Source organism: Sarcophilus harrisii, chromosome 2 (genome assembly GCF_902635505.1).
Source record: "Sarcophilus harrisii chromosome 2, mSarHar1.11, whole genome shotgun sequence".
NCBI lineage: Eukaryota > Metazoa > Chordata > Mammalia > Dasyuromorphia > Dasyuridae > Sarcophilus > Sarcophilus harrisii.
Genome location: NC_045427.1, coordinates 35,086,016 through 35,113,627, shown reverse-complemented (window position 1 = coordinate 35,113,627; position 27,612 = coordinate 35,086,016). Strand labels below are relative to the sequence as shown.

Below are 27,612 nucleotides of genomic sequence, written 5' to 3'. Positions count from 1 at the left end.
AGAAGAGAAGAGGACAGGAGAGGAAAGGACAGGAGGGGAGAGGAGAGAGGAGGGGAGGGGAAGGGAGAAGAAAGGAGAGGAAATGAGAGAAAAGGAGAGAGGAGTGGAGAGGAGAGGAGAGAGGAGGGAAGGGGAGAGGACGGGAGAAAAGAAAAGAGAAAGGAGAGAGGGAGAGGGGAGGGGAGAGAGGGGAGGAAAGGAGAGAAGAGGAGAGGAGAAGGGAAGGGAGGGGACAAAAGGGGAGGGGAGAAGAAAATAGGAAGCTAAATTTTGCAGAGAATTTTTCACACATAAGATCAATATAGAGTAGAAATTGACTTTAAAAATTGTCTAGGTAAGAATTATTAACCAGGGGGTCACATGGATCCTTGAGATCTATAGACCAACCAAGGGGTCTATAGATAGACTTCAGTAGACCCGTGAATTTGAATGGGAAAATAATTTCATTTTTAATATAATGGTTTTCTATTTAATCCCATTTATTTTATTTTAAAAAAACATTTTAAGAAGGGGTTCATGAAACCAAAAAAAAAAAAAAAAAGGATAAGAAACCCTGCTTTAATACAACACTTCTCCATTTTGTAGATAAGGAAATTGGGTTTTAGAGAAGCTAAACTACAGGCTCAGAGTCACCTACAAGAGCTGGGATTTAATCCCAGCTTTCCCAAATCCCAAACTAGGACTTTATACTAGGCAACACTGACTCTCAGGAATGACTCTCAGCAGTGACCAGCTGTTGGACAGGGGCACTTGAAGCTCATCTCCCCTCTACCACTTAAGCCTCCGTTCCCCCAGATATATTTATTACTAGGAATAATTCCAGGAATCCTGTGGCCAAATTATCCTCCTATCTTTCAATAGACATTCTGGGAACAAGTGAACAAAAGATCTAAAAAGAGCTACCTGGAGACTGGGTAGAAAAGTGCCTCAATTTCCCTACTGTGCTTGCTCCAGGCTTGAAAGTTCACGTAACTAGTGAAGGTAAAAAGCCTGGTTTCATTCCCTCAGAGTCTTAGCTTACAAAGTATGGGAATGGGATGTGTCCAAGACTCATGGAAATCTATGCTCAATACCACAATGAGATCTTTAACCTAGACAGAGAAAAGGAGGGTCAAAATTGTGGTACATTTGAAGCTTCTCCCCCAAGGTGAAATGGACTTTCTCTGGAAGTAGTAGGGTCAGGCACTTACTAAGTATTTATTCTATGGCAGGAATTATGCTAAACTAAAGACTTGCTAAAGGCACTCAAAAGCTCACAATCTAATAGGGAAAACAATTGCAAACAATTATGTTCAGACAAGCTATAGAAAAGGACAAATTGGAGTTCATCAGAAGAGGGATGGCACACTGTAGGCTTGCAAGTAGAGAGGCTGACGACCATTGTTCATGGATACTGATAGAGGGGGGTCCCTGCTCAGATACAGCTTGGACTTGATGGTCTTGAGGTCACAAGGTCCTAGATTTAGATCTGGAAAAGACCGTAGAGATTCCAACCCTGTCGTCTTTCAGATGTGGAAACTGGGACATAAAGAAATTAAGTCACTTGCCCAAGACCACAGAGCCAGGAAATATCTGGGGCATTTTCTGAATCTGTCTTCTTTTCTCTAAGGTCAACACTTTTTCTGTTTTACCACAGATTCTCAGGCTACTTAGAAGGTGATAAATCCCAAACTAGAAAGAATTTTAGAGATGCCCCTTTCACAGAAGTGGAAACTGAAGCTCAGATTATGCAAGGAAGGGAGACAACTAGTAAGTGTCAAAAGCAGGATTTAAATCCAGCTCTATACTGACTCTAAGACCTATACTGAAGACTTTTGGGCCACTGTTGAGTCTGTTATTCTCTGCACTTGTGCTAAGATCCTCGACTGAATTTATTTTATTTCTTTGAGTGTTTAAGTGCCTGCTCTGTATCTGATCTCATGCCCAGAGAACTAAGTGATGTGATATTTTTTTAAGTCCAATCTCTGCCCCCTAGGAGCTTACAGTCTTTGGGGGTGATAACCATTCTCAGTCCTAAAAGTACACAAATAAATTGTATTTCAAGACTAGTAGAGGCTGTGGAACGATATTGTGGGTTTGTCAGGTGTTTGATTATTGTAAGAAATGGGAGTTGACTGGGAACAATAATAGGAGACAGATGGGCAGGTGTGGGGGCAGGGATAGTGATGGGGGTGGGACTAAGGAGTTGGGATGGGGGGGAGGGGAAGAGGGATGAATTGAACGAGGGCAGCAGCTGCACTAAGCAACCAAGCGAAAATCAGTTGATGTTGATTTAAAGGTAGTTAGAGATCAAGCCAAGGGATGAGGAGAAAGAAGCCTCTTGTAGAACCCACGTCTCAGGGTTTCAGGGCCCAGAACTCTGAAGTGTAGTGTTCTGGTTTGGAGTCATGACATCTCCAGCCTCTGTGTGCAGCGCCTCCCCCAAAGCTGGAATGCAATCCCCCCTGATCTGCCCCCCACAGAATTGGAGCTTCCTACTGAGCCCTGCTCAGCCACCAATTCCTATCAGAAGCATTTCCCCACCCTCCCAATTATCGACACTTCCTTTGTTGCTTTAATAAATACTTTGTATTTGTGTGTGCCCTGTGTGTTTCTCCTTAGTAAAATAAGTTCATTGACTGTTGACATTGTTTTGCTTCTAAATTATAACCCTAGAGCTTAGTATATGATACATAGTAGACACTTAATAAGTGGTTATTGAATATACTTGAGTCCAGGGAAAAGGGCAATTCATTTTATGTTCAGAAGTGCTACAAAGTGTATTATGTTAGGAATGGAAGGGTGGGAAATACTTTGTATCTGTGTGTTTGTGTGTGCCCTGTGTGTTTCTCATTAGTAAAATAAGTTCATTGACTGTTGATATTGTTTTGTTTCCAAATTGTATCCCTAGAGTCTAGTATATGGTACATAGTAGATACTTAATAAATGCTTATTGAATATAGTTGAGTCCAGGGAAAGGGGCAATTCATTTTATGTTCAGAAGTGCTACAAAGTGTATTATAGTTAGGAATGGAGGTGTGGGAAATACTTTGTATCTGTGTGTTTATGCATAAGTGTGTTTCTCATTAGTAAAATAAGTTCATTGACTGTTGATATTGTTTTGTTTCCAAATTGTATCCCTAGAGCCTAGTGTATGATACATAGTAAATATTTAATAAGTGGTTATTGAATATAGTTGAGTCCAGGGGGAGGGGCAATTCATTTTATGCTCAGAAGTGCTACAAAGTGTATTATAGTTAGGAATGGAAGGGTGGAGAACAGTGAAAATTGTGTGATGGATTAGATTGAATTTTTTTTGACTCAATTTCAGGTTTACGATTTGAATCCCAATTTTGATTCTTACTGGCTTGGGGAAGTCCCTTAAACTCTGTGCCTCAACATCCTCATCTGTCAAGTGAGTGGATTGGACTGGCCAGCCTCTAAGTTTCTTTCCTATTCTAAACATGATCCTGGGACTGTGCCTGGAGGCCAGTTTAAAAGGAGCCCAAATTCTCCCCTCCCCACCATCACACCAGCACTGGGATGGGGGGGAGAGCTGACTTGTGGGCTGGAACAGGTAGGAGCAAAACAAAAAAGGTTGATGTGTCAATCTTCTGAGCTGAGAACCTGCCGCTAAACTGAACACCTATAATTTATTTACCTGTGTGTTTAACTTGGCTGACTTTGAATGTTGAGCTGAAATGACTCACCATGGAAAAAGTTCAGGGAAAAGACAAAAGGCCCAGACCACAGTCTTTAAATCAGAAAGTATGGTCTTTAGGCTACCTTTCATTTCTTAGATGGTCAAAGTACCAAAACTAACTGTGGAGGGGCTTTTGTCTGACATTTCCCTGGGAATCACAGAAAGTGATTTATAAGGACCAAAGAAATAGTGAATTTAAAAATGTTATGGCAATATATATAATCATGCCAGGAACAATAGGGCATAGTGTGTGTGTGTGTGTGTGTGTGTGTGTGTGTGTGTGTGTGTGTAGCCAGGTCCTGTTTACTCAGCATGATCAGGGAATGGGGAGTTCGATTTAATTGAGTGTTGTAGTTTGTATCATGCTTTCAACAGTATGCAGTAAATGTGAAGCTCTCTAAGGGCAGGTGTTAAGTTGCTTTTCAGTTTTATATTCTTGGGGTCTATTACAATGTCTTGTAAATAGTGGATTTTTTTAAAAATTTAAATAGTGGGTTTTAATGAACGGTATGGTATCTAGCTTTGGCCAATGGTGGCAAATTGGAAAACATTGCTCACTGCTTCACAAGTCAGAGGACCTGGGTTTAAAATGTCATCTTTGATACTTTTCTGTATGACTTTGGATGACTCTCATACTGTCCTAGACCTCAGTTTCCTGATTTGTAAAAGGAAGATTTGAACTAGACATCCCTTAAGGCTCCTTCCAACTTTAAAGCTATGAAAAATACTGATAATAATTATAATGCAATTACATAGAATTCTAGGGTTTACAAAGCACTTGCTCCATGATCACCCAGTGGGGTTGACTATTTCCAACATTTAAAATGTAGGGAAGAACTGAGCAGCCATCTAGTTCAACTCATGTACAAAAGGACCCCCACTATAACAAATGGATAAAGGACTGTCCAGCTTCTTTGAAGACCACCCTCCAAAAAGGAGAAACCCACAACAAGTATTATTATGTCTATTTTACAGAAAGGGAAGACAGAGATTTAGAATTCAGTAGCCAAGGGTCTAGGACCATGTTGTTAAATTTTCAGGCTATCTATACCTATATTTTCAGTTTCTGTACCTTGGAAATCAATAAACACCATGAATCAGGATTTAAATGATTGTTGATTGTCTAGACTTAAGAAAGCGATGAGAAAATGTTAATAATGCACATTAAACTTACAAGTATGTCATGTGTACATTTGCCTCCTCTCCCTCTACCTAGTTGTTAAACATTTACCAGTATTCCAGTGGTTAAGCCCCTGGCCCAAGGTCCCACAACTAATAAGTCCCAGAGTCAGGATTTCGAGTCAGGTCTTTTTAATTTCAAGTCTGGCATTCTTGCCTCAATCTCTCACTGTCTCTGAGATAGAAGGTTGAGCCTGTATTGACCCCAGGACAAGCTCTTGGAAGCCAGTTTCCAAGTATCCCCTTGATATCGGCCTGTTCCTTGCCTGTATCTATTTATCATGAAAGTAGAGCACAGAATGTACAGTTATTTGAACTTTCTGGTTGTCTAAGCTGCAGATAAATGAAGGTTTACTGAACATGTGTTTGGTTGAATAGATAGTTGGAAAGAGACGGTCATGGGGCTGTGTTAGACAAGGAAGGCTTAGTAAAGGCAGTGAGGGGATCCTTCCTACTTTAGCCAGAGTTTCTTCCCACTGAAACCCTCTGGATATCCTCCAGTTTTGGTGACAGGGTCAGAACTGGGACTATGATGTGCATGTCCTCTAGCACCCCAACCTACCACAGCCTTCATCCTGAAATGGAAGGACAGACAGGACTGTCGGAGGCTGCTGTGCTTCCTAATTGCCTACAGCCGTCCCTCAGTAGCCCTTTTTTGTGATGGACATAACACATGCCTATTTGACTGGTTGGCACTCTTTTCCTACAATTGGGATTAAACTATCCTGTTGTCTCTCTGTCAAGATTCTCTTCTCATCCTAACCTGCTCTCAAAGTACCTACATTTATTCCCATCAGTCACCTCTCCCAAGAGTCACCCAGGATTCCCCTGCGAAGTATGTCAACAGCCTAACGGATCACCCATCAATCAAACTCACAGTAGCTAGTTTACTATTATTCTTGCCCCAACCTCAAATCCACAATTGATTTGAGGGAGGGGGAGTTTTGCCATAGAGACTTCTGTAGTCTTACCCACCTATCCTGCCTTTCTCTGCCCTAAGTTCCCCTCCCCCATCCACCCACATGCACAGAGCCTACCTCTGCCACTTTCTCCTCCTCTCTTTGTGAAACAAATGCCAACTCCTCCCCTCCCACTGTGAACTTTCTGTCCCTAGAACAAGAACAGGTCAGGGCTGTTCAAAGTCCCAGAAAGGGCTGGCCAAGACAAGTGAGATCTCAGGAGAAGGGGCGGGGCCACTCAAGGAGAATGGACCTCGTGCCAGTCAACAAGAGGAGCTGTCAAGCCATGATGAACACCTGCAATCTTTCAGATGACCAAAACAGCTGATCTTTTGGATGGTTCAGACTTTCCTAAATGAGTGACTGGAAGGAAGGGAGCTATAAACCAATTCTCATCAAATTTTCTACCTCTCTGGGGCAGCTAGGTGGCGCAATGGTTAGAGCACCAGCCCTGAAGTCAGGGGGACCGGAGTTCAAATATGACCTCAGACACTTAACACTTCCTAGCTGTGTGACCCTGGGCAAGTCATTTAACCCCAGTGGCCTCAGGAAAAAAACAAAACAAAAGCAAAAACCTTTCTACCTCTCTCTTGCAAATGCCTCTTGTACTAAACTCCTTATCACTCAATATCAATCCAATGACAAAATAACAAATGCCCACTCACTATCACTCCAAAAACCTTTTAAATATAAAATTCACTAACAAAATAACCCGTTACCCTTTCAAGGCTCCTCAGTACTGAGCTGGCCAACCATTGCCAGAATGATGGTATTTAGAAAGCTGTCTCCTTTAATAATAGCTGACGTCAACAAGGGCTTGTTTTCCTCATCTGTAGAATGAGGTTGTTGGACTGGATGACTTCTGAGATCCCTTCCTATTTTAGATCTATGCCTCAAAGCAAAATGTCATAGGTATCACCTATTTTAAGAGGGGAAGAGGGGTGTCTGAACTTGACTTTTTTCTGTGTTTTGATGCTTATATGTTAATATCATTAGTTCCTTAGAAATCTTTTGTTTTATTTTATGCATTTAAAAAACTTTATGCTGAACAGGAGTCCAGTCACTTTCACCAGACTGCCAAAGCGGTAAAGAACTCGGGCTTTAAGCCAACTTCCAATACATCAGTTTGACCAAGAACTCCATGAATCAGTTAAATGTAAAAAACTTTATTCTGAGCAGGGGTCCAGTCAGTTTTCACCAGACTGCCAAAGGGGTAAAGAACTTCTGCTTTAAGCCAATTTCATATACATCAATTTGAACTAAGAACTCCATGAATCAGGCAAATGTAGAAAGAACTAATGAAATAACACAATAGGCAATAACAACTCATACATAATAACAATCCTCTTGGGTTAATAATTTATTTTCATATCCATCTCTTGGGCTGCAGAGAGAAAAGCACTTCATAAATCTTAAAGCACTTTAGAATTGTGAGTGATTATTTTCATCATCACATGATCCTCCCTGCAACCCTGTGAAGTATTCCAAGTCCTATTTTAGAGAGGAGGAAAACAATTAGGGGCTATATCACCTTAGCTACTGGGGATTCATGGCCTTACTATCATCACCAGACATTTTTGAAGTCTTCCTGTGTGCAAACTCCCTGAACTGGTGATTAAAAGAAGTCTTAAGAAATAATTATTTATATTCCAATAAAATCTTTCAGCTTTCATGGTCCTTTACTCACTAGGAATTCCTGGTCACAGAATCACAGACCTTAGAAACCCCTAAGTCCAACCATCTCATTTTACTGATGAAGAAAGAAAAGCTCACTCACTTGCCCAGGGTTACCCAGCTAGGAAATATACAAGGTTCAGTTTGAGCTCAGGATTTCCTACTTCTAAGTCCAAGACTCTATGCATTGTGCTACAGAGCTGCTCAAACATTAGTTTCCCCATTTTATGTATAAGCAATCTGAGTCTCTGAGAAGTTGAGTCACTTTCTCATGATCTCAAAGTTTCTAGGTCTATCCCTCTAACTACTCTACCTTGCTGCCTACCTCATAAGGGAGGATTTGGATCTTCCTAATCCCCATCCCCATTTCAACAATATGGAAGAGGTTTTAGTTGATCCACCTCCCATGCCCTCATTTACAAAGGAACAAACTGAGGTCTAGAAGAGGGACTTCCTTTCCATCTTTAAGTCCAGGACGCTAATGGCAAAATGGTAGCAAGCAGTCCTGAGGTTCTATGTCCTTTCATTCCAACTCAGTGCTTTCTAGATTGTGTCCTGCTCAAGTTAAGACTGGAGAGGAATATGACCTCCAGATTTCAGAAAAAGTGGGTCCTGCCTTCATCTAAATCTACGATCCTAGCTAGACATATCCAACAGATGCATTCTGCTAAAATTGTTTACCAGCATCTTAGCTACTCAGAAATATCCACAGTGCTCTCTCCTCAAGCCTCCCATGAGGCTGCCTAGAACAATAGAAAAAGTGATCTCTTTAGAACCAGCCAGCTCTGTCCCCCTCTACCTCTATGACCTTGGAGAATTACAGGATCCTCACAGAGCTGAAAAGAGCCTAAGAGGCCATCAAATCCAGCCCCCTCATTGATTTAATTAATTTTTATGTTTGTTCTGAACTTAACAAACACCAGAATGAGAATTTGTATTTACAGAGTAGAACAAAATAAGAGAATTGTACATGAAACTGCAGATCTCTATTATATACCTCTCTGGATTTTATTCCTAAGTGTATAATATGATCAACCTGCAACTCTCAAAGAGGTTCTGCTTTTCTGTATTTTCTCTAGCCTTCCTTCTGTTCTTATTTTTCCATTAACAACAACAACAAAAGAATTTATTTTCTCTCCTCTCCTTTTCTTTCTTTTTTTCCCATTCCCCCAGTGCAAAAAAAAAAAAAAAAATTACTGTTGTAAACAATAAAACCTATCTCAACACTACCAAACCCTTCTTTTATAATCAAAGGAATTGAGGCTCATAGAGGTTACAGGTTGCCCAGGGTCACACAGCTAGGAAAGGTTTGATGGGGTATTTGAACCTAATTCTGTCCTAATCTGAAGTCCAGTACCTTGTGCGATGATCCCCAACCCTTTTTACAAATCCCTTTCAATAGCAAAAAATTATTGTGAATCCCCATGAAAATGCCATATACTATTTGTAATACAATTATTTACTGCATAAGGTATCATTAAAGAAATTTTAGCATAAACTACTTTGACCTTTGTAGCAAAACTCAGAGACTTGGGGAATCACCAAAAGGTCACCACCTTACCATGTTTTTTTTATCTATAAATTGAAAGTATTGGATTAGATGGCCTCCCACTTCCCTTTTTCCTCTAGCTCAATGATCCTATTAACCTCCAAAGTCTGTTCTAACACTAAAGTTATGATCAAAGAATTTGGGTCACAAGAAATCAAGATTTTTTAAGAATCAATCTGTAAGTCTATATTAAGAGTTTACTATGTGCCAGGCATTATCTCAGCCCTAAAAAATAATGTATTAAAGATATGCTCGGAAAGAACCAAAAGTATATGTAACCAATAAATCCACCATTTAAAATTGTGAGAAGATAATAACACAGCAGAGTTTAGAGCTGTTGGCTGTACCACTTTGTGGAAACAGCAGTCACCTACAAGGAAAAAATATATATAAAGGAGTAGGAGGGTCTGGCAGAAGAGCTTAAAAAACAAGGGGTGCCAAAGATCAGAGTAAAGGAGGTTATCATCTGAGTGAGTGGGGGGATTTCCTGTCCATGTGACTGATGGCCCAACTTCTAAAAATATATGTGGATTGAATTTTAACTGGATTTGCTAGAGATAAAGTTCCAAAATGTAAATGTAGGTTTTAAATATGCTAATGTTTGCTCCAAAAAGACAATGAGATCCCGAGGGGACCTCCTAAGAAGGTATTGGAGGAGGAGAGGCCCAGATGTGGGTTCTATGCTAGGGATTAAGGGGAAGCATTTTAGGAGTTAGAGAAAGAAAAGAAGAGAAAGCTGTAGAGGGGTGGGAGGCTGAGCCAGAAGGGAGGAAAATAGTATTAGTGTAGAGAAGAGACTGGGGGAGTGACTGGAAGGGGGGAAAATACCTGTTGAGAGGGAGATTTTGAGCAGGGAGAGCTGAAAACAGAATTATTGGGGTGATTGTGCACCTAGAAAAAAATAAAGGTGGGTTGAGGAAGATTTCTATGACTGGACCAGAATCCAAAGAAATCCCTCAGGAAAGGGTCAGGAGACCTCAGAGGAATGAACAGAGCTCAGAACTTCTGCAACCTTCAGTTTAGGAGCTGAAAGGCAGGGGATAAGATTGGCTTTTGTGGCAGACTGATGTTAACTCCAGCTTCAGACACCTAAGTATGGTGAGGGATCCTTAGCAAGTTACTTAGTTTCTCTGATGTTCAGTTTCCTCATCTGCAAAATGGGAATAATAAAAGCACCTGCCTAAGAGGATTGTCTTGAGTGTCAGATGAGATGATAGATCAAAGAATTAAGGCTTAAAAGGATCCTAAAGGCCATTAATTTACTGATGAGGAAACCGAGGCCCAAGGAGGTCAAGTGGTTTGACCGAAGTCTCATGTATGTGAAATGCTTTGCAAACTGTAAAATGATATTGCAGTGTCATCTGCGATTGTGATTTATTAGGTGTTCTTGTGTCCGAGAAGAGATCATTTTCTCTCTGACAGCAAGAGATAGAATCAGAGCACAGAAAGAAAGGAGCAGGATTCCTAAATCATCAGATGACCTAAGAAAAATGGCAGCAAGGTGGGCTGTGGATGGAAATGGAGGGGCACTGGCAAGGAGACCCAGAGTGACCCAAGGACAAGGGCCAGAGCAGTGAGCCAGCCAACCTGGAAAAGAGGAGCAGACTGGTTAGGGTCTGATTAATGAGTGAGCTTGCACCAAGCTAGGCTGAGAAATGAGAAACTATGTACCCGTAAGTCACCTCTTCTGTGTATCATCGGTGCCGGAAACTTTCCTGATTGGTGCCAAGAGTTTCACACATAAAATGGCTGACTGCTTTCTTTACTAGTTTTATATACACGTGCGTGCATGTACATATATATGTACATGAGTATATACATGTGTGTATCACTTTTAGCTTGACCATTATCTGGAGCACTAGGTTTGGAATCAAGAAATCCTAAATGAGGGTTTTGGGTACATACTAGCTGTGTGACCCTAAGCAAGTCATTTTAATCTCTCACCATCTCTGTCTCTGTATCTATGTCTGTTTTTCTCTGTCTCTCTCCCTCCCTCTGTTTCTGTCTCTGTCTTTTTCCTCTGTCTGTGTGTTATGTGTGTCTGTCTGTTTCTGTCTATCTCCCCCTGCTCCTCCTCCTCCTCAATAGGACCTACCTTGAAGGCTTTTGTTCAGAAGAACAAATGAGAAAAGGTTTGAAAAGCCAAATTTTGCCCTGATGAGTCGATGCCAGCTGCCACTGCCTCAGGAGAAATCCTTTTAGAGCTACAAAGGGTAGTTATGGAACTTTAAAGCTGGACCATAAAAGAGGCAACAGGTCTTTTCACTTTCAATCTAAACATCTCTGCCTTAATTTTTTTCTCATCTGCCAGATGAGGAGTTGGATTCTCAGATGCTTTTTGGCTTTAATATTCTGTGATTTTAATGGGAAAAGAACTCAAGAAAAGACACACACACGTACAAATACATCATTGGAAGAAAACCTCTCCTCACAGACCAAATGTACAAAACAAGTATGTCCTTAGGTGGTCACAGCAGCCAAATGCTAGAGATTTAAGAACAGCCAAGGAGACTTCCATTTTGAGGTTTCACCCCAATCAGCTTCATCTTCCATTCCACAAAAATGAGGAGAGACGCGACTCCTGCCACAATGTTGACACTTTTCTTATCACCCAGAGCTTGTAGCCTTCACAAGAGGTCCTTGGTTCCTGGAGGACGGCTCTATCTCCCTTACACAAAGCACCTCTTAGAGCAACCCATCAATCAGAGTGCTTGGATTGTTGAGTCTGCGGAGCTGCCTTACAAGCTAACACCAGATAGAGCTACGATATCAACCCCAGATAATAACGATAGCCCCGGAATGTTTGACTTGAGGATTTCAGCTGAACACACAGCTTCAAGAAAATATGGTAAAAGTGGAAAACGTCACTATTTGGTTTTATGTAATCCTTTATTTCCTTGTATTCCAACTAAACAGATATGTATCTATTCCATCCACTGCCTGCTAGACATCTCCACCTGAATATCTTGTCCATGAAGATAATTCTCTATGGGAGTGCTTCTCCAAGTAAACACATCCAAAACAGAATTCATTGCTCTTCTGCCTAAATGCTCATTTCTCTCTAATTCTAACCTAAACTGCCTTATTTCTGTTGAGAACATCACTATCTTTACTCTTCTAGTCAAACAGTTCCCAGTTTCAGAATGATTGTCACCTGTTCCTCTCTCTCTCTCTCTCTCTCTCTCTCTCTCTCTCTCTCTCACACACACACACACACACACACACACACACACACACAAATTGTCAAGTCTTATTGATTCTTTCTTCTTACCATCTTCAGCATCTGTTCCCTTCTCTCTATCACCATGAGAGCTACTCTAGTCCAGGCCCTCATCACCTCTTACTGGATTGTTGGAAGAGTCTTTCGATGATGTTCCTATTCCTCTTCTATCCCCTCTCTAATCTATGTTCCATTCAAATGCCAAAAGGATATATCTAATTGTACCTAACTATATCATTCCACTACTCAACAAGCTTCGATTACTGCCCATGGATTTAAAAACTCCTCCATTCATAATTTAGTGCCCTTCATAATCAGACTCCAGCATCCATTCACATGCTATTGCATATGATTCTCCCCTCATGTACTCTCTATTCATATCCAATATCCCATTTTCCACCTCTGAACCATAAGTGAAAGGCTCTCCCTCTACTCCTTTACTTCTGGAAGCCCTAACTCCCCTTCAGAGAGTAAGATCAAGAGCCACTCCTTTCAAGAACTCGTCACTGATTCCCTCAGTTGATAGTGCCAATTCTGCCAATATATTTGTTTTGTGAACATCCTGTTTTTACTTATCTGGGAACACACTGTATCCTCCCATCAGAATGTAAGTTTCTTGAAAGCAGGGACTGCCTCATTTTTCTATATGGTTGGGATGTGAAGGGTGTTTAATAAATGTTTTCTGATGTATTCGTTGCTTTAAGAAACAGCACGGTATAATGATAATAAAGTTAGCCTTAGTCAGTAACATCTAAACTCAAGACTCATCTCTAATATACGTTGGCAGTATAACTCTGGACAAATTATTTAACCTCTCAGAGCCCAAGACAACTCTCTAAGAATTAGCAGAGATGGCTTAGTGGCTATTAGTGTGCTGGATCTAAAGTCAAGAAGTTTAGTCATTTTTCAGTTGTTTCCAACTCTTTATGACCCCATTTGAGGTTTTTCTGGAAAAGATATTTGCCATTTCATTCTCAAGCTCATTTTACAGATGAGGAAACCGATGTAAACTGGGTTAAGTGACTAGCCCAGGATCACACCGCTAGAAAGTATCTGAGGTTGGATTTTAAACTTAGGCAAGTTAGTCTTCCTACTTCAGGCTCAGCACCCTATCCACCATGCCAACTAGCTGCCTTTAAAAGTTCTAATCCAGTGGCAGATATGAGTGTCACCTGCAAGACCCTGGACAAGTCCCTTAATCTCTGTCTACCTCAGTTTTCTATGCAACAGCTCTCCAGTTTACTTTAGCTTTATAGGGTCTCCAATCCTCTCTACCTTCCAGGCACTATGTCCTGTCATCCAAATTCCAGACCAAGAGAAGTAGGGCTTGGATTTGAGGCTCCATTTGGGAATAAGCCTTTAAGTTCAGCTAGTTGGTTCAATCAATAATATTGGCCCTGGAGTTCAAATCTGACCTCAGACACGGACTAGCTGTGTGATTCTAGTCGAGTCACTTGAGCCCAGTTGCCTCAACAACAACAAAATCAACTTTCAGCTGATATTCATCTTCATTTCTGAGCTCCAAGACTCTCTGTCAGTCAGGTAACTAAATAACTAAAAGATGAGTGTAGGTAAGAGGTGCCAGTCACTATTATGAGAATTCTTTACCTATGGTCAATAACTATAACTAGTAAATTATGGAGAGTAGACATTTGGACTCTGATCTCCCCTGACAAGCCTCTAACTACAATGTTCCCTGCGTCATGAGAGCTTGAGGGGAGGGAGGGAAGAGGTGATGAGGCAGAAACAGAAGAAATGATCCTTGCTTCACAAAGAATGGACAATCTATGCAGACGACTTACCTAACACCCATGGGACGCTACAAGACTACAAATGAAGCAACCAGTCAGGTGGGTCAGCTGGGGAGTTCTGGGCTTGCTCAGAGAAAGGATAAGGGCAATGAGAACTGAGCACAGTGATCCTTCCTGTGCTTCATATCACCTAGGGATAGTAACACCTCTCACCCCCAAACAGGGTTGGCCAGTTCTAAACCAGGAAAAGAACAGACCCAAGACAAAAAAGGGCAGAGGGAAAAGAAAAGAAAGAGCATTTATATAGCACCTACTATGTGTTGGGTACTCAGTACTAAGGGCATTTACAAATCTCATTTGAATCTCACAACAATCCTAGAGAGTAGGTGCTGCTATCGATCCCCGTTTTTCAGTTGAAGAAATTGAAGTAAATAGGGGTTAAATGATTTATCCAAGATCTTGTAAGTATCTGAGATGGGATTTGAACTCCTATCTTCTTGATTCTGGAACCAGGGCTCTATCCACTGGCCCACCTAGCTGCCTTCTTGATAGACTTGACAAGTTAGGGAATAAATAGATATCCAGGATTGCGATGGAGAGCTGCCTTAGCCAGTTGGAGCCTAACTGGTTACTGCCAGTCCTTACCCAGAGCTCTGCAGGTAGCTCGAGTCCATTGAGCCATTAAGCAATTTTCATGGGGATGATTGGTCAATCATATGAAAATCAGCCAATTTCTACACTCCCTCTCCCATTCCAACTATTGTGACCTCTGCTGTTACTCAACAGTACCAGGTGAAAGGCCTATTTTGGTTCATACAGACCATCCCAAACAAGGGTTCTATTTTTCTGAAAGAGTAAATTACCTAGACCAGGCTAAAGAGGCTGTTCATCTTGAAGGGGATGAGGCTGAATCCTCCATGGCTATTTGTGATAAATGACCTTTGGTTCTCCTGCTCATCAGCTAGGTTGTTTGATTTGTTCATGCTTTTTGACCTGGATTTGTCTGGTTTTTTGTTTGTTTGTTTTTGCACTTACCACCCTCCCCCTTCCACTTCTCTTATGACTTTCTTTGGAAGATAGTATAGGAAAGGAGGTTCCCTGAACTTTTAATACCAGCTATTAAAAAAAGCTTCCCTTCAACAAATATAATGGGAAGAATCCTATTCTGAGAACCAAGTGATTTGAATTGGAATCTCAAACTCAATCTCCAAATTATTTTCCAGCTCTCAAACTCATGACTTCCAGAAAGAATTCACTATTTAATACTCTGGCAGCTCTCCACATTAACACACCACTTACCTCCAAATTTTATTCCATTTCTAGCTCGACTTCCAAGGTTTCTGCCCATGGCATTCCCTTCCCGATATCAAATTCATCCATGTTCTTATGCCAATTCTTGCCCCAGACTTAAACCACTCCTGATTTCACCATCAAAACTACAGAAAGGCTGGGTCTACTTTGTAAGTCAACTGTGACCAGGTATTTTTCCAACATGGAAAAAATAGTCCCTGCCTAGATTAGGAAAATTAATTGAATAAAAAGTGTACCAGGGAACATGCTGGAATAAGGTACAATGTTTGATCCTAGGTTTAGAACTTCTCTAGGAATACTCAGGACCATATTTTGAGAAATAAAATGCCTTAGAGATTACCTATACCAACCCATTATATCCCAGATGAGAAAACTGAGGTATGGAGATGTTTAGTAACTGACCCATTGGCACATAGATAATAAAGAGCAGAGTGAATATTCCAACCTAAGTCTTCTGAATACAAATCTCTGACTTTCTGTTATATGTCGGATAACATTTTGATGTGACAGATAATATTTTGTGGATGAGTAGGTATGATTGTTAATATTATCATTTACCATGATATTGTCGTATGCCATTATCATATGAGACAAAATACCATGTTATACCAATACTACAAAGATAATAATAATTATAATAGTTAATGTTTAGAACATGCTTTGAGATTTGCAAAGTGATTTACATATATTCACTGGATTCTTAGAATAAAAGGAAGGTGCTCTTATTATTTCCATTGAGAAATGATTTCACAATTGAAGAAACCGAGGCAAGTACCTTGACGAGAGTTACACAAGTAATAAGTTCCTAAATTTGGATTTGAATTCAGGTCTTCCTGACTCCATGTCCAGTGTTACATCCACTGTATCATCTACCTCACGTATTTTTGTGGCTCTCTAAGGTTTGAAAAAGTTTTAAAGCACATTGTCTCATTTAATCCTCATAATTTCCCTAGGAAGAAGGTACTGCTTTTATCTTTTTCTTACCTGCAAAGAAATTGAGGCTAGTGATTTGTCCAGTTTCATAGTACTTCTAGTAAGTTCAATGGATTCAGGGTAAGAAGACTCAAAATGTGATCAGTTAATCATTTTGGATAATAATTTACAGAATTATAAAGAATCATCTAAATAATAATCAATTCCCTAAATCTCAGTTTCTTTCTCTATAAAATGGAGTTAATACTTTGGTGGGAGAAAGAGAGAACCATCATTGAATGAAGGCTGCATTTGTAATACTTCCATCATAAGATTATTGATCCAAACCTGGAAACCATTTCTGATACCAACCAGTATAATCCCTTTATTTCACAGGTGGGATTACATGAGTTTTTGTGTGTGGTGTAGTTTAAACATTAAAATGCTGAGCTGGGGGTGGGATGAGGGTGGAGGTTCCCAACCTTATCCGGACCTATAAGACAAAGAGAAGTTCCTCAAGGGAATAACAGAATATTTGGTAAATACCTTCATTATTCTAGTGAAACATCTCCAAAGTAGTCATGTTAGTGGAAAAAACTTCATTTAATAACTTTATGATCCTCAAAAAATGTCATTATGTACCACATAAAATTCTTTATGAAAAATTAATATCTTTATCTTATTTCTTCAGCGTCGATGCCTGGTAAACTCTAGACTATATTTTCTTTCATATTACTTGTTGAAGAGAGCTATGGGGAGCCTACACATGGTCATGGGGACAGAAAAAGGTTGGAAACGCCTGTGCTAAGTCAATGAGGGCTATTAATGATGTGGGTCTGTTTATTGAATTGGGATTCCATTGTTCTGAGAACTGCCTTCATGTGACCACCCTGACACCCTCATACTAAATAGCCCTTTTCACAAGCTGGAAATCAGACATGGGAGGAGTGAATTTTGAGGTAGGAAGCTGACCGGGTGGGGTAGGGTGACCCCTAGTTTCATTGGTGACTTTTCACTAGCCTCTTCTGCAGTGTTTTCTTGCCCTCTCTTGCCCGGAGTTCCTTGTGTCCATTGTGAAAAGGACAGTCCCATGGCCCCTCAATGAGACCCCCTGCCACCCCTGACTCAGCAAAGCATAGATCATCAGGGAGGGCTAGAGAAGCCGAGGTCTTGGAAGGAGATCCGATTAAGTCATTTCCACCCTTACACGGGCCACCAGACCCTGCTCGGTCCCCAGACCTTTTCCTTAGGTTGGCTGGACAGCTACAATATGCTGCTGTGTGCTAATTAGTGCTAACTATTCAGGTCACTGGGAGGTCACTTAAGGAAAACAAGGAGAAAAGACAAAACTAATGAGTGATGTGGTTGGAGGCAAGGAAAGAAGGAGAAGAGAAAGAAAAAAGGATGTCCCTCTCTTCCCGCTGGCCCAAATTAGGCTGCTGACCTCACCTTGGGGAGGGATTTTCCACATGTGAATTCAACAATTATTTAACTGCCTACTGTGTGTCAGGCATTATGTTAACCACTGAGGATTTAGGGACAAAATGAAGACTCTTCACCATTGAGACATTTATATTCTCCTAGGGGTATATGTGTACAGATGGGTGAAAATAAGCGGTTACCACCTAGCAAGAAAACAACAAAATAAGCCAATTTGCTTTTAAAAAGTGATCTGGGTGGAGAGTCTTAGAGAAGTGGAGGTGTACTTGGGAAGCACACAGGGTGTTTAGGGCCCATCAATGGGGAAGGTATTGGTAATGCCTCCAAAGGCTACTGAGGCTAAGGCTCCTCCACTGGATCACAACCCAGCAACGGCCACATCTGGCTGCTTTTTGGACAACCAGGGCCCAGTCCCGGGAAGAGGACGTCCTGGAGTCATGCTTGACTTGTGACTCTGAAGATGCTTCTCAGCATCCACAGAGGATCATAAATTCAAGTCAGATTTGGGATGGAAGGTGAGATAATCGGGGAGGGGAGGAGGAGGAGGAGGGAAGAGAGAGAGAAATGAGGAGATGATGACATAAGGAAACTATATAATTTAAAAAAGGGAGTGGGGGCTCATCTAAATGGACTTGGTGTGTTAGGACATTCATGAAGACGATAACCTAGTTAATTGGAGCCTCTTTGCAACGTTTACTATTTCTACCGTAAGTCATTCCATCTTCCACCTTTGTGCCCACAAATTGGAATGCCCTTCCTTCTCCCTATTCCTCAGTTCCACATCTTAAAATCAAGTGATAGTTTCCTTCAAGGTTTAGTTTAAATGACATTTCCTGAAAGAGGCCATTTCTGACACTCAAAATTTGAAGTAGCAATGGGTACAAAAAATATACTTGACAAGCTAGACGGCAACTCCCCCAATCACATGTGGGTATTTGTTAAGTTGTCCAAAAGCAGAAGGAAATCTCATCTCCTATCATGGAACTGGCTAAAATATAGTTATCTAATAAACTAAAGATATCAAAGAATCAAAAGCCCCTGTATCAAAGAACTTCAAGGAGGAAAAAAATACTTTTCCTCAGAACAGGGATGGGCTGCTTTTCTTTCTACTGATACAGGCTGCAAATTTTGTATGGCGTGTCGGAAAGAGCTACTGGACTGACGTTAGAAGGCCTGAGTTTGAGACCCAGTTCTGCTACTTCTTGCTATATGACCTTGGTTGAGAGTGTCCTCTCTGATCTTCACTGTTCATCCATCAAAAGACTGGATAATCAGCAATGACAGTCTTAGAATCTGTGAGAACACAGGCCAGTGTATGGATATGCAAGTGCTTGGGAGGCAGCATGACCTAGTGGACGGAGTGTCAGACTTGGAATTAGAAAGAGCTGAGTGCAAATATTCTCCACTACTTGTGTGACTCTAGGCAAGTCATCTGATTTCTGTGAGCCCCAGATTCTTCATGGGTCAAATGGGGATCCACATCATCAGAAACCATCTAGTCAACCTTCTTGCTCTCATTTTAACAAGAAAGAAACAGAAAACCTCAGAAATTAAACCGCGTGACCAAGGGCATACCAGGAATGAGTATCAGGCGTAGAATTTGAACCCAGACTGTCTAATGCCAGGATCAGCATTCTTTCCCTGGTACATTGCAGTACTTGCCAAACGACTGTTGTTACATGAATCTACTGAGATAATGTGTGTAAAATGCTTTTTAAACTTGCAATCATTCTCTAAAAGAGTACTATTTCTCCCAGCATACTTGTCATAAACCACGGCCCAGGCACATAGTAGGTGCCTGTCATGAACAGATGAATTCCAAGCTATTTTCTTCCTTGAACAGACACTCCCTGCACCCCTAGTGGGAGACTTATCCTTTTGTCCCACAGAAATCCCCAGGTGGGGTTCCCCCTCTGGTCCTCCTTGGTTTTTCCATAGGAGCACGATCTCCAGAGAATTCTCAGGATTGGGAAACAGCCTTTGGGGAGAGATTTTTTTCAGTCTTTCCCCTAATGTCTGAACTTAAGCAAATGCATGAATAAACATTTAGTCTTGGGTGAAGAGTTGAACCAGAGTTGATTTTTGTTTTGGGTTTTACCCACATTGTTCCTTTTATCTCCTATGTTCAGGAGCCCGGGAGTGAAGCTTACTCAGCCCTACTCAAAACTCAGGACCTCACTTAATTGATAAGCAGAATTCCCTTAAAAGACAAGGTGCCCAAGATGGATGAGCTGGGGAAAGAGAAACCCAATAAGGTCAGAACCGGTTTCTTGGGGCCACACATTAAGGTCTGGATCCATTCTAAATTTAGTGTGAATTTCATTCCTCAGCTGTTCAAGGGGAAAGAGTAGGGTAGCCTAGTGGAAAAAATCAAATGTCCAGTCTTCTTTTCAATTGCCTCTCAATTCATTTCCCTTCACAGGTAAAGGAGATCTATAGCTGTCGTTTTGTCTATATTTAGAGGCTCGCTACCACCATGCAATGGGGGGAGCTGGGCTACCCATGCAGATCTGAAAATACCCTGAAACAAAGACATTCAAAGCTTCATTTTCACCAGAAAAAGAAGCAAAGCTGTGCAAAGGGAAGATCTTCTCCCTTAATTTCCAAAGCCCCCTTTTAACAGGAAAAAATACACCAAGAGGTGAATAAAAAATTTTCCATCAAAAAATAGTGAGATCATAGTTTATTCTGAAATAAGCATTCAAAGAACTTTTTCACCTTAAAATAAATAACTTTAAAAAAAAAGAAACAAAAAAAAAAACCTAGACAAATTCTAATTTTTTATGAGAACCAATTAATAAATGCTAATTCATTCGGGTATATCTCCATTAAATTACTGTTGGATTTAATTGCAGGGGAATTTTCCATTACTAAACTCTCCCTTGCTGAATTTTTGCATTATTTATATATTTTTTTCAGTTGCATTAATAGTGCAGTTGGTATGCGATATTATCTGCCATTTGTGCGCCTTAAAATGTTTCCTCATTCTTGCAGCTTCGTGTAATTTAGGAGAAGTCTCATTAAAAACCGAGAAGATTTTGTGCATAAATGATTGGAAAAGAGGCTGCCTGCTCTTAACCTGAAACAAGAGGATCTTTTCTGGTGGTTTTCCCCTCATTCCTAGGTGTTTTCCTTTTGGTTAATAGATGAAGGTTTCCAGTGCCAGAGCACCAAACGCTGGAATGAGCAGGAGCACGCATGTATACAAATCTGACCGTCGGCTTAATTAATGATAAAGACAAATAAAAACTAGAGTTCTGGCTCCAATCCCCTTAAACTCGGGCTGCATTGCCTTGCTCCCTTTCTCCAGGGTTACCAACAAGAAAGATCACAAACATTTCTGATCCTGCTTGTTTCAGTCTCTCACCGAGGTGCCTTTATTTGTGGATAAAAGACATGAAAACGTGAGCAAGAATTTAGTGGATCCAAGGGTGACTATTCGAAAACACGATTCTGATTTTCTTCTTCTTAGCTAAAGAAAAGCATATCTAGACCTTCCCTTTACTCCACACACCTATATATGCCTTATTTATGAAACGTCTCTCTCATCTCTCTTCCCTTTCTCTTGTTCCTCCTCTGCTTCAGTCTATGTAATCCCCCCCCCCTCCCCCGTGGTTGTCTCTTAGTTTATTTCTCTTTTTCTCTGAACTCTCTCTTCTGCTCTAAAACTTTTCTGAGACGTGAATGATTAAACCACATACTCCGAGGTTTTGGCATGAGAAGGCATGCCATGGTAAGGAAAATTTCACCTTCATACCCTGCTCCATCAATAATTACAGCAGGATGGTAACTAAAGAGTATGTCTTAGAACTGGGCTTTTGCAAAATAAAGAAAGACTTCCCGTTTGTTTCTCCTTGATCTAACTCTTAGTTTGGAGCCTGCCCTCTGCGTATTTTATCCGGGGAAAATTTTTTAGTCACTGTCGATTGATGTAACCTAGAAACACACTCCCTATCTATACAGAGGCTCATAAACCTTCAACCTGCTGTAAGGAAGTAATGGATGGGGAAGGGTGTAATATAACATTCTATTTCATTATAGTAATTGACGTTCTTTTAATGAAAGACTTCTTGATTAATCAAAATTCCTTTGGATTTATTTTCTTTCATTTAATCTTTTTCCTTTGCTCTTCAACAAAAGTACGGACTGAGGGGTAGTTGCTGGTAACTTAAAATAAATTAATCTTCCTCCCTATCCTCCCAGCCCCACAACAAATTCCCAACGAACGGGTCCAATAGACATCAAAAAAAGTGTCACTCAGAAATAATGACTTCTTATCCATCAAGATGGGTCATTAAAGTGACAAAGCCTCAAAAGATACTTATCTTCAAACTAATTCACAAGGTAGCTAAATTATCTCCTAATTAACTTTCATTGATGAAGGTGGGAGGATAGTCCGCAGCCTAAAACAAAGATGAATTGAAAAACTCCACTACGGCATTATGCTCCTTGAGGCTAGGTCATCATCCTTCCAGGGGAGCAAGCCTCCATTTCCAGCACCCGCAAGAGGCAGGAATAAAAGGGGGTGGGGGAGGGGGGAGGTCAGAAGGCGGGGAGAGGGGGGGAATTCTTCCCCAAAGCAGCTTTCTCTTCTTCCCCCGTTTCAGGTCTACGGGAAGAAAAAAAAAGCTCTACAGAAGTTTTTTTTTTTTTTTTTTTTTTTGGGGGGGGGGTTGCTTCTCTTTCCTGTGCCTAAACAATTGTTTTCGAAAGACTTTGATTGATTTAGCAAAGTTGGAGACGTAACCAAACTTTTAATGGGATCTCATCAGTTGATTGCTGAGCCCTATTTCTTCCCCAAACTTGCCCTTCCGTCCCTGCCTCGGGAAGACTTCTGGGTGAGAGTGGGAGCTCCTGTGGGTGCCCGTCCAAGTATCTGGAAACACTTGTCAGCTTTTCTTTGTTCTTTCTCTGGGGCGAAGAGGGGTGGGTTCCACGTGTGTAGTTTGGAAACTGAGGTAACGAAAAACTGTTCGCATCCCAGAGAACAAACTATACAGCTATGTTCCTAATAGTTCTGAGTCCTCTCCCAAAAAGGAAGCCACATGAACTGCCCTCAGAATAAATGGAAGAGTAGGAATCCTAAGGAGTTTGCGGGTGGCAAAAAAAGAACCCCCTTTTTTTTTTTAAAGAAAAAAGAAAGGATTGACATAAGATCTGACCAGACTGGACAGAGGCCTTCTACTTACGACGACTGGGAACTTTTCTGTGGGACTTGCATTTCAGGGATTGACGGGCTGTCGGACGGCCCCGAGGGCAGGGTCCAGAAATGCAGCCAGGTCTGGCCCGGCTTCTTTCGTTGGAAAAGAGGCTAAAGAGAGAAAGCCCGATTATCCCGCTCCGGGAGAAAGAAATCCTACTTTTCCTCCAACAATCTGAGATCCTTGGAAACGAAAGCATCTGGGGTGGCTGGCGAGGGAATATTAGTGTCCCCAACTTCTCCCCGCACACACAACACCCGGGTCCTGCAGACAGGAGAGAATCTGTGGCTACAAAAAGAGGGTGACGAACTTTAATTTCCAACCAGAAACTGGGAAAGCCAGCGGCTGAACCTGATCTACAAATAACCAAGAGCCCGTCCGAGTTGTAGGTTTAGGGAATGGATGTCGGAAAGGAGTAACTCCATTAAGGAGCTGGAAAAACAACACGATTAATATAAATCGTAATGGATTTTAGGCTGCGACGATTGGACACGGTTCGGTCCCGCTTTGTCAAGCTTTTCACCAAATTCAGCAAGAATTGCGAAGGGAATTCCCGCTCCTCTTTCCTTCCTAGCTCTCCTCTTTTCTCTATATTTCGATGATTCTTCCTCTTTCCTGTTAATCTTTGTCCCTGCGTCTCTGTCTCTATCTCTGCGTGTCTCGCATCTTTGCCTGTCTGCCTCCATCTCTGTCTACCTGTCTCTCCTTTACTCTGCTGCTATTTGGTCCTGTCTTTCTATCACGTATGTGTAAACATACAGCACACATTCTAGAAATAAAATATACATCTACATGCCCTGCTTATGGCACAGTTTGGAAGTATGAGGGATCCTATCGCCCTAGTCGGAAATGATCATACAAATCCAAGTCGGTAGAAAGGCTACGAGTTTATTCTCCCGGCCTGCTCTTTAATTTTGTTTTTAAGTGAAAAGGACACTGTGTATGTGTGTGGGTGTGCGTGAGTACGCAGATGTGTTCTGTAGTCGCCCTAATTAGAGAAGACATGAAACTACAGAGAAAAATGAAAAGAGGTAGAGCTTGGGACAAGATCGGCTCCTCGACTTGGGGTTTTCAGCCCCAGAGCCTCCAGGAGTGCGGGACAGGGGACACAAAGAACGGGCATCTCGAGAGGAGATGGTCCAGGTGGGAAGGCTAAAAGCGGAGAGGGCAAGGTAGCTCGCGGTCCTAAGGCCAATGCCCGGTTTCCAGGGCTCCGCGGCGGACAACGACACGACACTAAATGTATCACTTGGTTGTCCCTGGGATTTGGCTGAATCGACCCACCCAGCTTGGGCGAAACAGCTCCCGGAGAGTCAGTCCTATTTGCCCCTGGGCGCTGGTGCCAGTAAATTTCTCTTCTCCCATTCCAAGAACTGGAAAAGTCTTCCCAAATGATACAAACTAATTGTCTGAGATCACTTTAGAAAAAGAAAGAAAGCAAAGACTTTCTGAAATAAAGGGAAAGATTTCCCAAGAGTCCTTAACCTTCTACCCGTGACCACAAATCACCTGAATGACGCTGTCCCCCAAAGCTCCCTGTGGCCAGCCAGGGCTTAGGGGAGGGTAGGTGCTCCTGTGCCCCTGCCTGTCTCCTTACGGCAGAAACCCCTTCCTAAATCTGAGCCCGCGGTGGGGAAGGCCCCACGGCCCCGGACGCTGTTAGGCCAAAGGGAGAGCTCCGCTAGTGCCTGCAGGGCTAGGTACCGGGAGAGAGGGCAGCGTTCTGCTTCGGGTCAATCCGGATTTCGTTTGTAATGGGTCCGGGACGCTGCCCAGGGACGTCTCGCCAAGAGAGCAAGCTCTCCCGAGCCTGGAAAGACCGAAGTGCCCGCGCGGGGCTCGATGTCTGAGCGCAGTTCGCGGGGTACGGGAGAGAAGCGCCCGGAGCAGCAGTCTCCCAGCCCAGGGCAGCCTGGCGCCGAGGTGGGGACAAATAGAGATCTCTCGCACCGGGCAGCCACGGCGCTCGGCCTCTTTATTATAACAAATGTTCCGTTTACAGAGCGGGACTTCATATTCGCCCGGAATTAATCTGAAATATCGATTTCCTCTCACTTTGCCGGTCCAAATCGATAGCCCTGCGCCCTGGCCCCATAAATCGCCTTCGCGACTGCGGGCGCGGGCTCCATCTATCACTGCGGGCGGGCTCCCGGCCCTCCAGCCTTGGCACTCCTGGCGCCCCCGACTGCTGGAAACGCCCCACCCCCACCTCCGCGCCCCCCGAGTGGTGGAGGTGCAAAGCCCAGCGAGGTGGCGACTGACTCCCCCAGCGCCACCACCTGCGTTCCGCCGGCTCCCACTCTGTGGGCCCAGCATTGGACCGGGGACCAAGAGAGGGGGAGAGAGACCCAGCTGCATTTAGGGAGGATGGAGAGAGGGAAGGCGAGCCTAGGCCCGGAGGGCTGCAACCTGCGGTTCAGCCACGTTCCAGAGAGTGACCAGCTCCACGAGCCTTGGGGCGGAAGCCCTAGAAGGACCCCAAGTTTCGTTTGCATCAGACCCCTGTCCGGGCATCCTGGGACCCCTGCCGCCCTCCTTCTTTCTTCCTGTCCTCCGGAAGACATCCCCTGGCTCTGGCCTGAGGAAGAAGCCGTCTCTTCCTCCGGCCAGGCTCGAGCTGTGTGCCCGCTGCCTCTCTCGGGAGGAGTCGGGAGGGCACCCAGGGACCCGGCCAAGAAACTCGAGCGATAGAACCCCGTCCGGCCCGGACCGCCGAGAGCGAAGCTCTCGGGATGTCCCCGAGGCAAGAGGAGCTGTGGAGCCCGGAGGCGAGTCTCGGGCAGCCCGCGTCCGCTCCGTCCGGGCCAGGGGGTCACAGGACCTGCCCGTGAAGGAGAGGTCAAGGGCCCCGCCTGGACCGAGAGCACAGAGAGCCTCTAAGCCCAATTCCTCGGGCTCTGGACGGGAGGAAGTGAGCTCCAGGCGCAAGCCACAGACCTCCCGGCAGACGATCGGACGGACAGACTGACCGACGCACAAGCACACACGCGCCGCCAGTGCTCCGGGACTCGGTGCCCCGGGCCTCGGCCCCCGCCGCGTACCTTACCCGAGCGGATGGAGTTGTGAGGCATGGTGAGGGAAGCGGTCACGGCCCACGCAGAGGGTTCGGGGATCCCGGACACCTTGTTCCGACAGCACCGGCCTCCGTGCTGCTCTGCTGGAAAAATGCAATTGGCCGGCAATGAGCCCCGCAGCCCCTTCCCCTAGACCCCCTGCTCCCTGGTCCCGACTCCGGGTCTAATTCGGAGCCCAGATGCCCGGAGAGGATTTGGAGCCCGAACAGGACCATTGTCTCTCGCAATGCCCTGGTGAGCTGGACCAGCTGCGGGATTTGATGCGGTGAAGGCTCCTTCGAACTCTGACTCTCTCTGTCCTCCTTCCCCCTCTCCCTTCCATTCCCACCTCCTTTAACTTTAGCTCAAAAGCTTCCCAGAACCTGGTGCTGGCCTCAGGCTCCACTCGTTCCCTCCAGCCTGCCCTTTCTTACCTGGCCCGCTGCAGGCCCTCGGCTGTTTGGGTTCGCCTGGAAGGATACCCGGCTGCCCGCACCTTCGCTGGTTCGGAAGTTTGTTCCCATCCGCCCGGCATCACCGACCGGTTTTATCCCGCCGAGGCCCTGGGAGATGGGTCTGGCGAGGCTCGCAGGCCGCGGATTGGCTGGCTGGGTGCAGGGGGGCGCGGGGAAGGGGAGGATTTTGCAAGGGGGACATGGCTGAGTGGACTCAGGAGTTAGAGACATTCGCAGGAGCTTCTGTTTACAGCCTGAGAACGAAGCCGGAGACAGCTGAGCCCCCAACTGCAGCAGGCCTGGGTCCAGGGCTACTCGATCCCCAGAGGAAGGGGGCTACGGTGGCAGAAGGAGGGAAAACAGAGGCTAGGACTGGAGAACACCCTAAAGCAGTTCCTTGTGGGAGGAAAGGAGCAAATTGTCTCTCTAGAAGACTCAAATTCTTCTTCAATTCAGAGTTAGTTACTTTCTCTCCCCATCTTTGCCCACTAAAGGAGTTTTTGGGGGGTTTTTCTATCCCGTTTTTGAGAATTTAAAATTTTTTTTTCTAAGTCAGAAGCCTTCCCAGAGGCATAAAAGGAGGGGCAAAAATAAATTATAAGAACTGACTGAAAATGAGAAGGCTCAGTCTCCTCTCTACTGAGGATGTCCACTTTCCTTCTCAGTCTTCTTCCCCTATTCCAGTCTCTGATGACCGGGAACAAGAAGCTCTCTCAGGTTATCAAAACACACCATTAGATTATCGCCATTATTTAAATAACAATGATGATAATATTATTACTAATGATAAATTATTGAATAGGGAAGTTCCACCTACCATTGCAACTGCTTAGGCCTCTCAGTGGGGTTATCCTTGATTCTGCTCTTTGAAAAACAATGTGGACCCAAGGAGGACCCCAGTATTAGGCTCAGCTCAGAAATTAAGGGGAGGAAAGAGAAGCAGGCTGTACAGAAGGGAAATAGGGAATTCAAATAACTTCCAAGGTTCAAATGAGAAAAAAATTGTGAAAAGTCCTCAAAAATAATATAATTGAATAGGCTTACTAAATGCTCCACTTGGGGGAATGTATGGGGGGGGGGGTGATAAGGTAGATGGGTGAGAAATCAGTAATTCCAAGAAAAGAGAAAGGGCTTTCACTAGAAGGAAATGTTCTTATATAATGGAAAATATCTTGGAGTAGAAATCAGGATTCCAGGATTTCAGTTAGCATTCTTGAAGCTGATTA

The 27,612-nt window shown here is 43.3% G+C and overlaps 1 protein-coding gene across 6 annotated transcripts in view; it reads right to left on the bottom strand.

The window, feature by feature from the left end:
- Positions 1-26,464, bottom strand: part of PAX8 (paired box 8) — a 77,993-nt gene extending 51,529 nt beyond the window's left edge. For 2 of the 6 annotated variants that reach the window (XM_031949884.1, XM_031949887.1), the window contains exons 1-2: positions 26,366-26,460; positions 25,925-26,035 (exon numbers count right to left, since the gene is read on the bottom strand). In XM_031949884.1, coding sequence (XP_031805744.1) covers positions 25,925-25,949 — 25 coding nt within the window. In that variant the 5' untranslated portion in view covers positions 25,950-26,035; positions 26,366-26,460. Of the gene's footprint in view, positions 1-25,924; positions 26,036-26,365 lie in introns of all 6 variants that reach the window. The other 4 variants (XM_031949883.1, XM_031949885.1, XM_031949882.1 and 1 more) reach the window with 3 other exon arrangements.
- Positions 26,465-27,612: the final 1,148 nt, after the last annotated feature.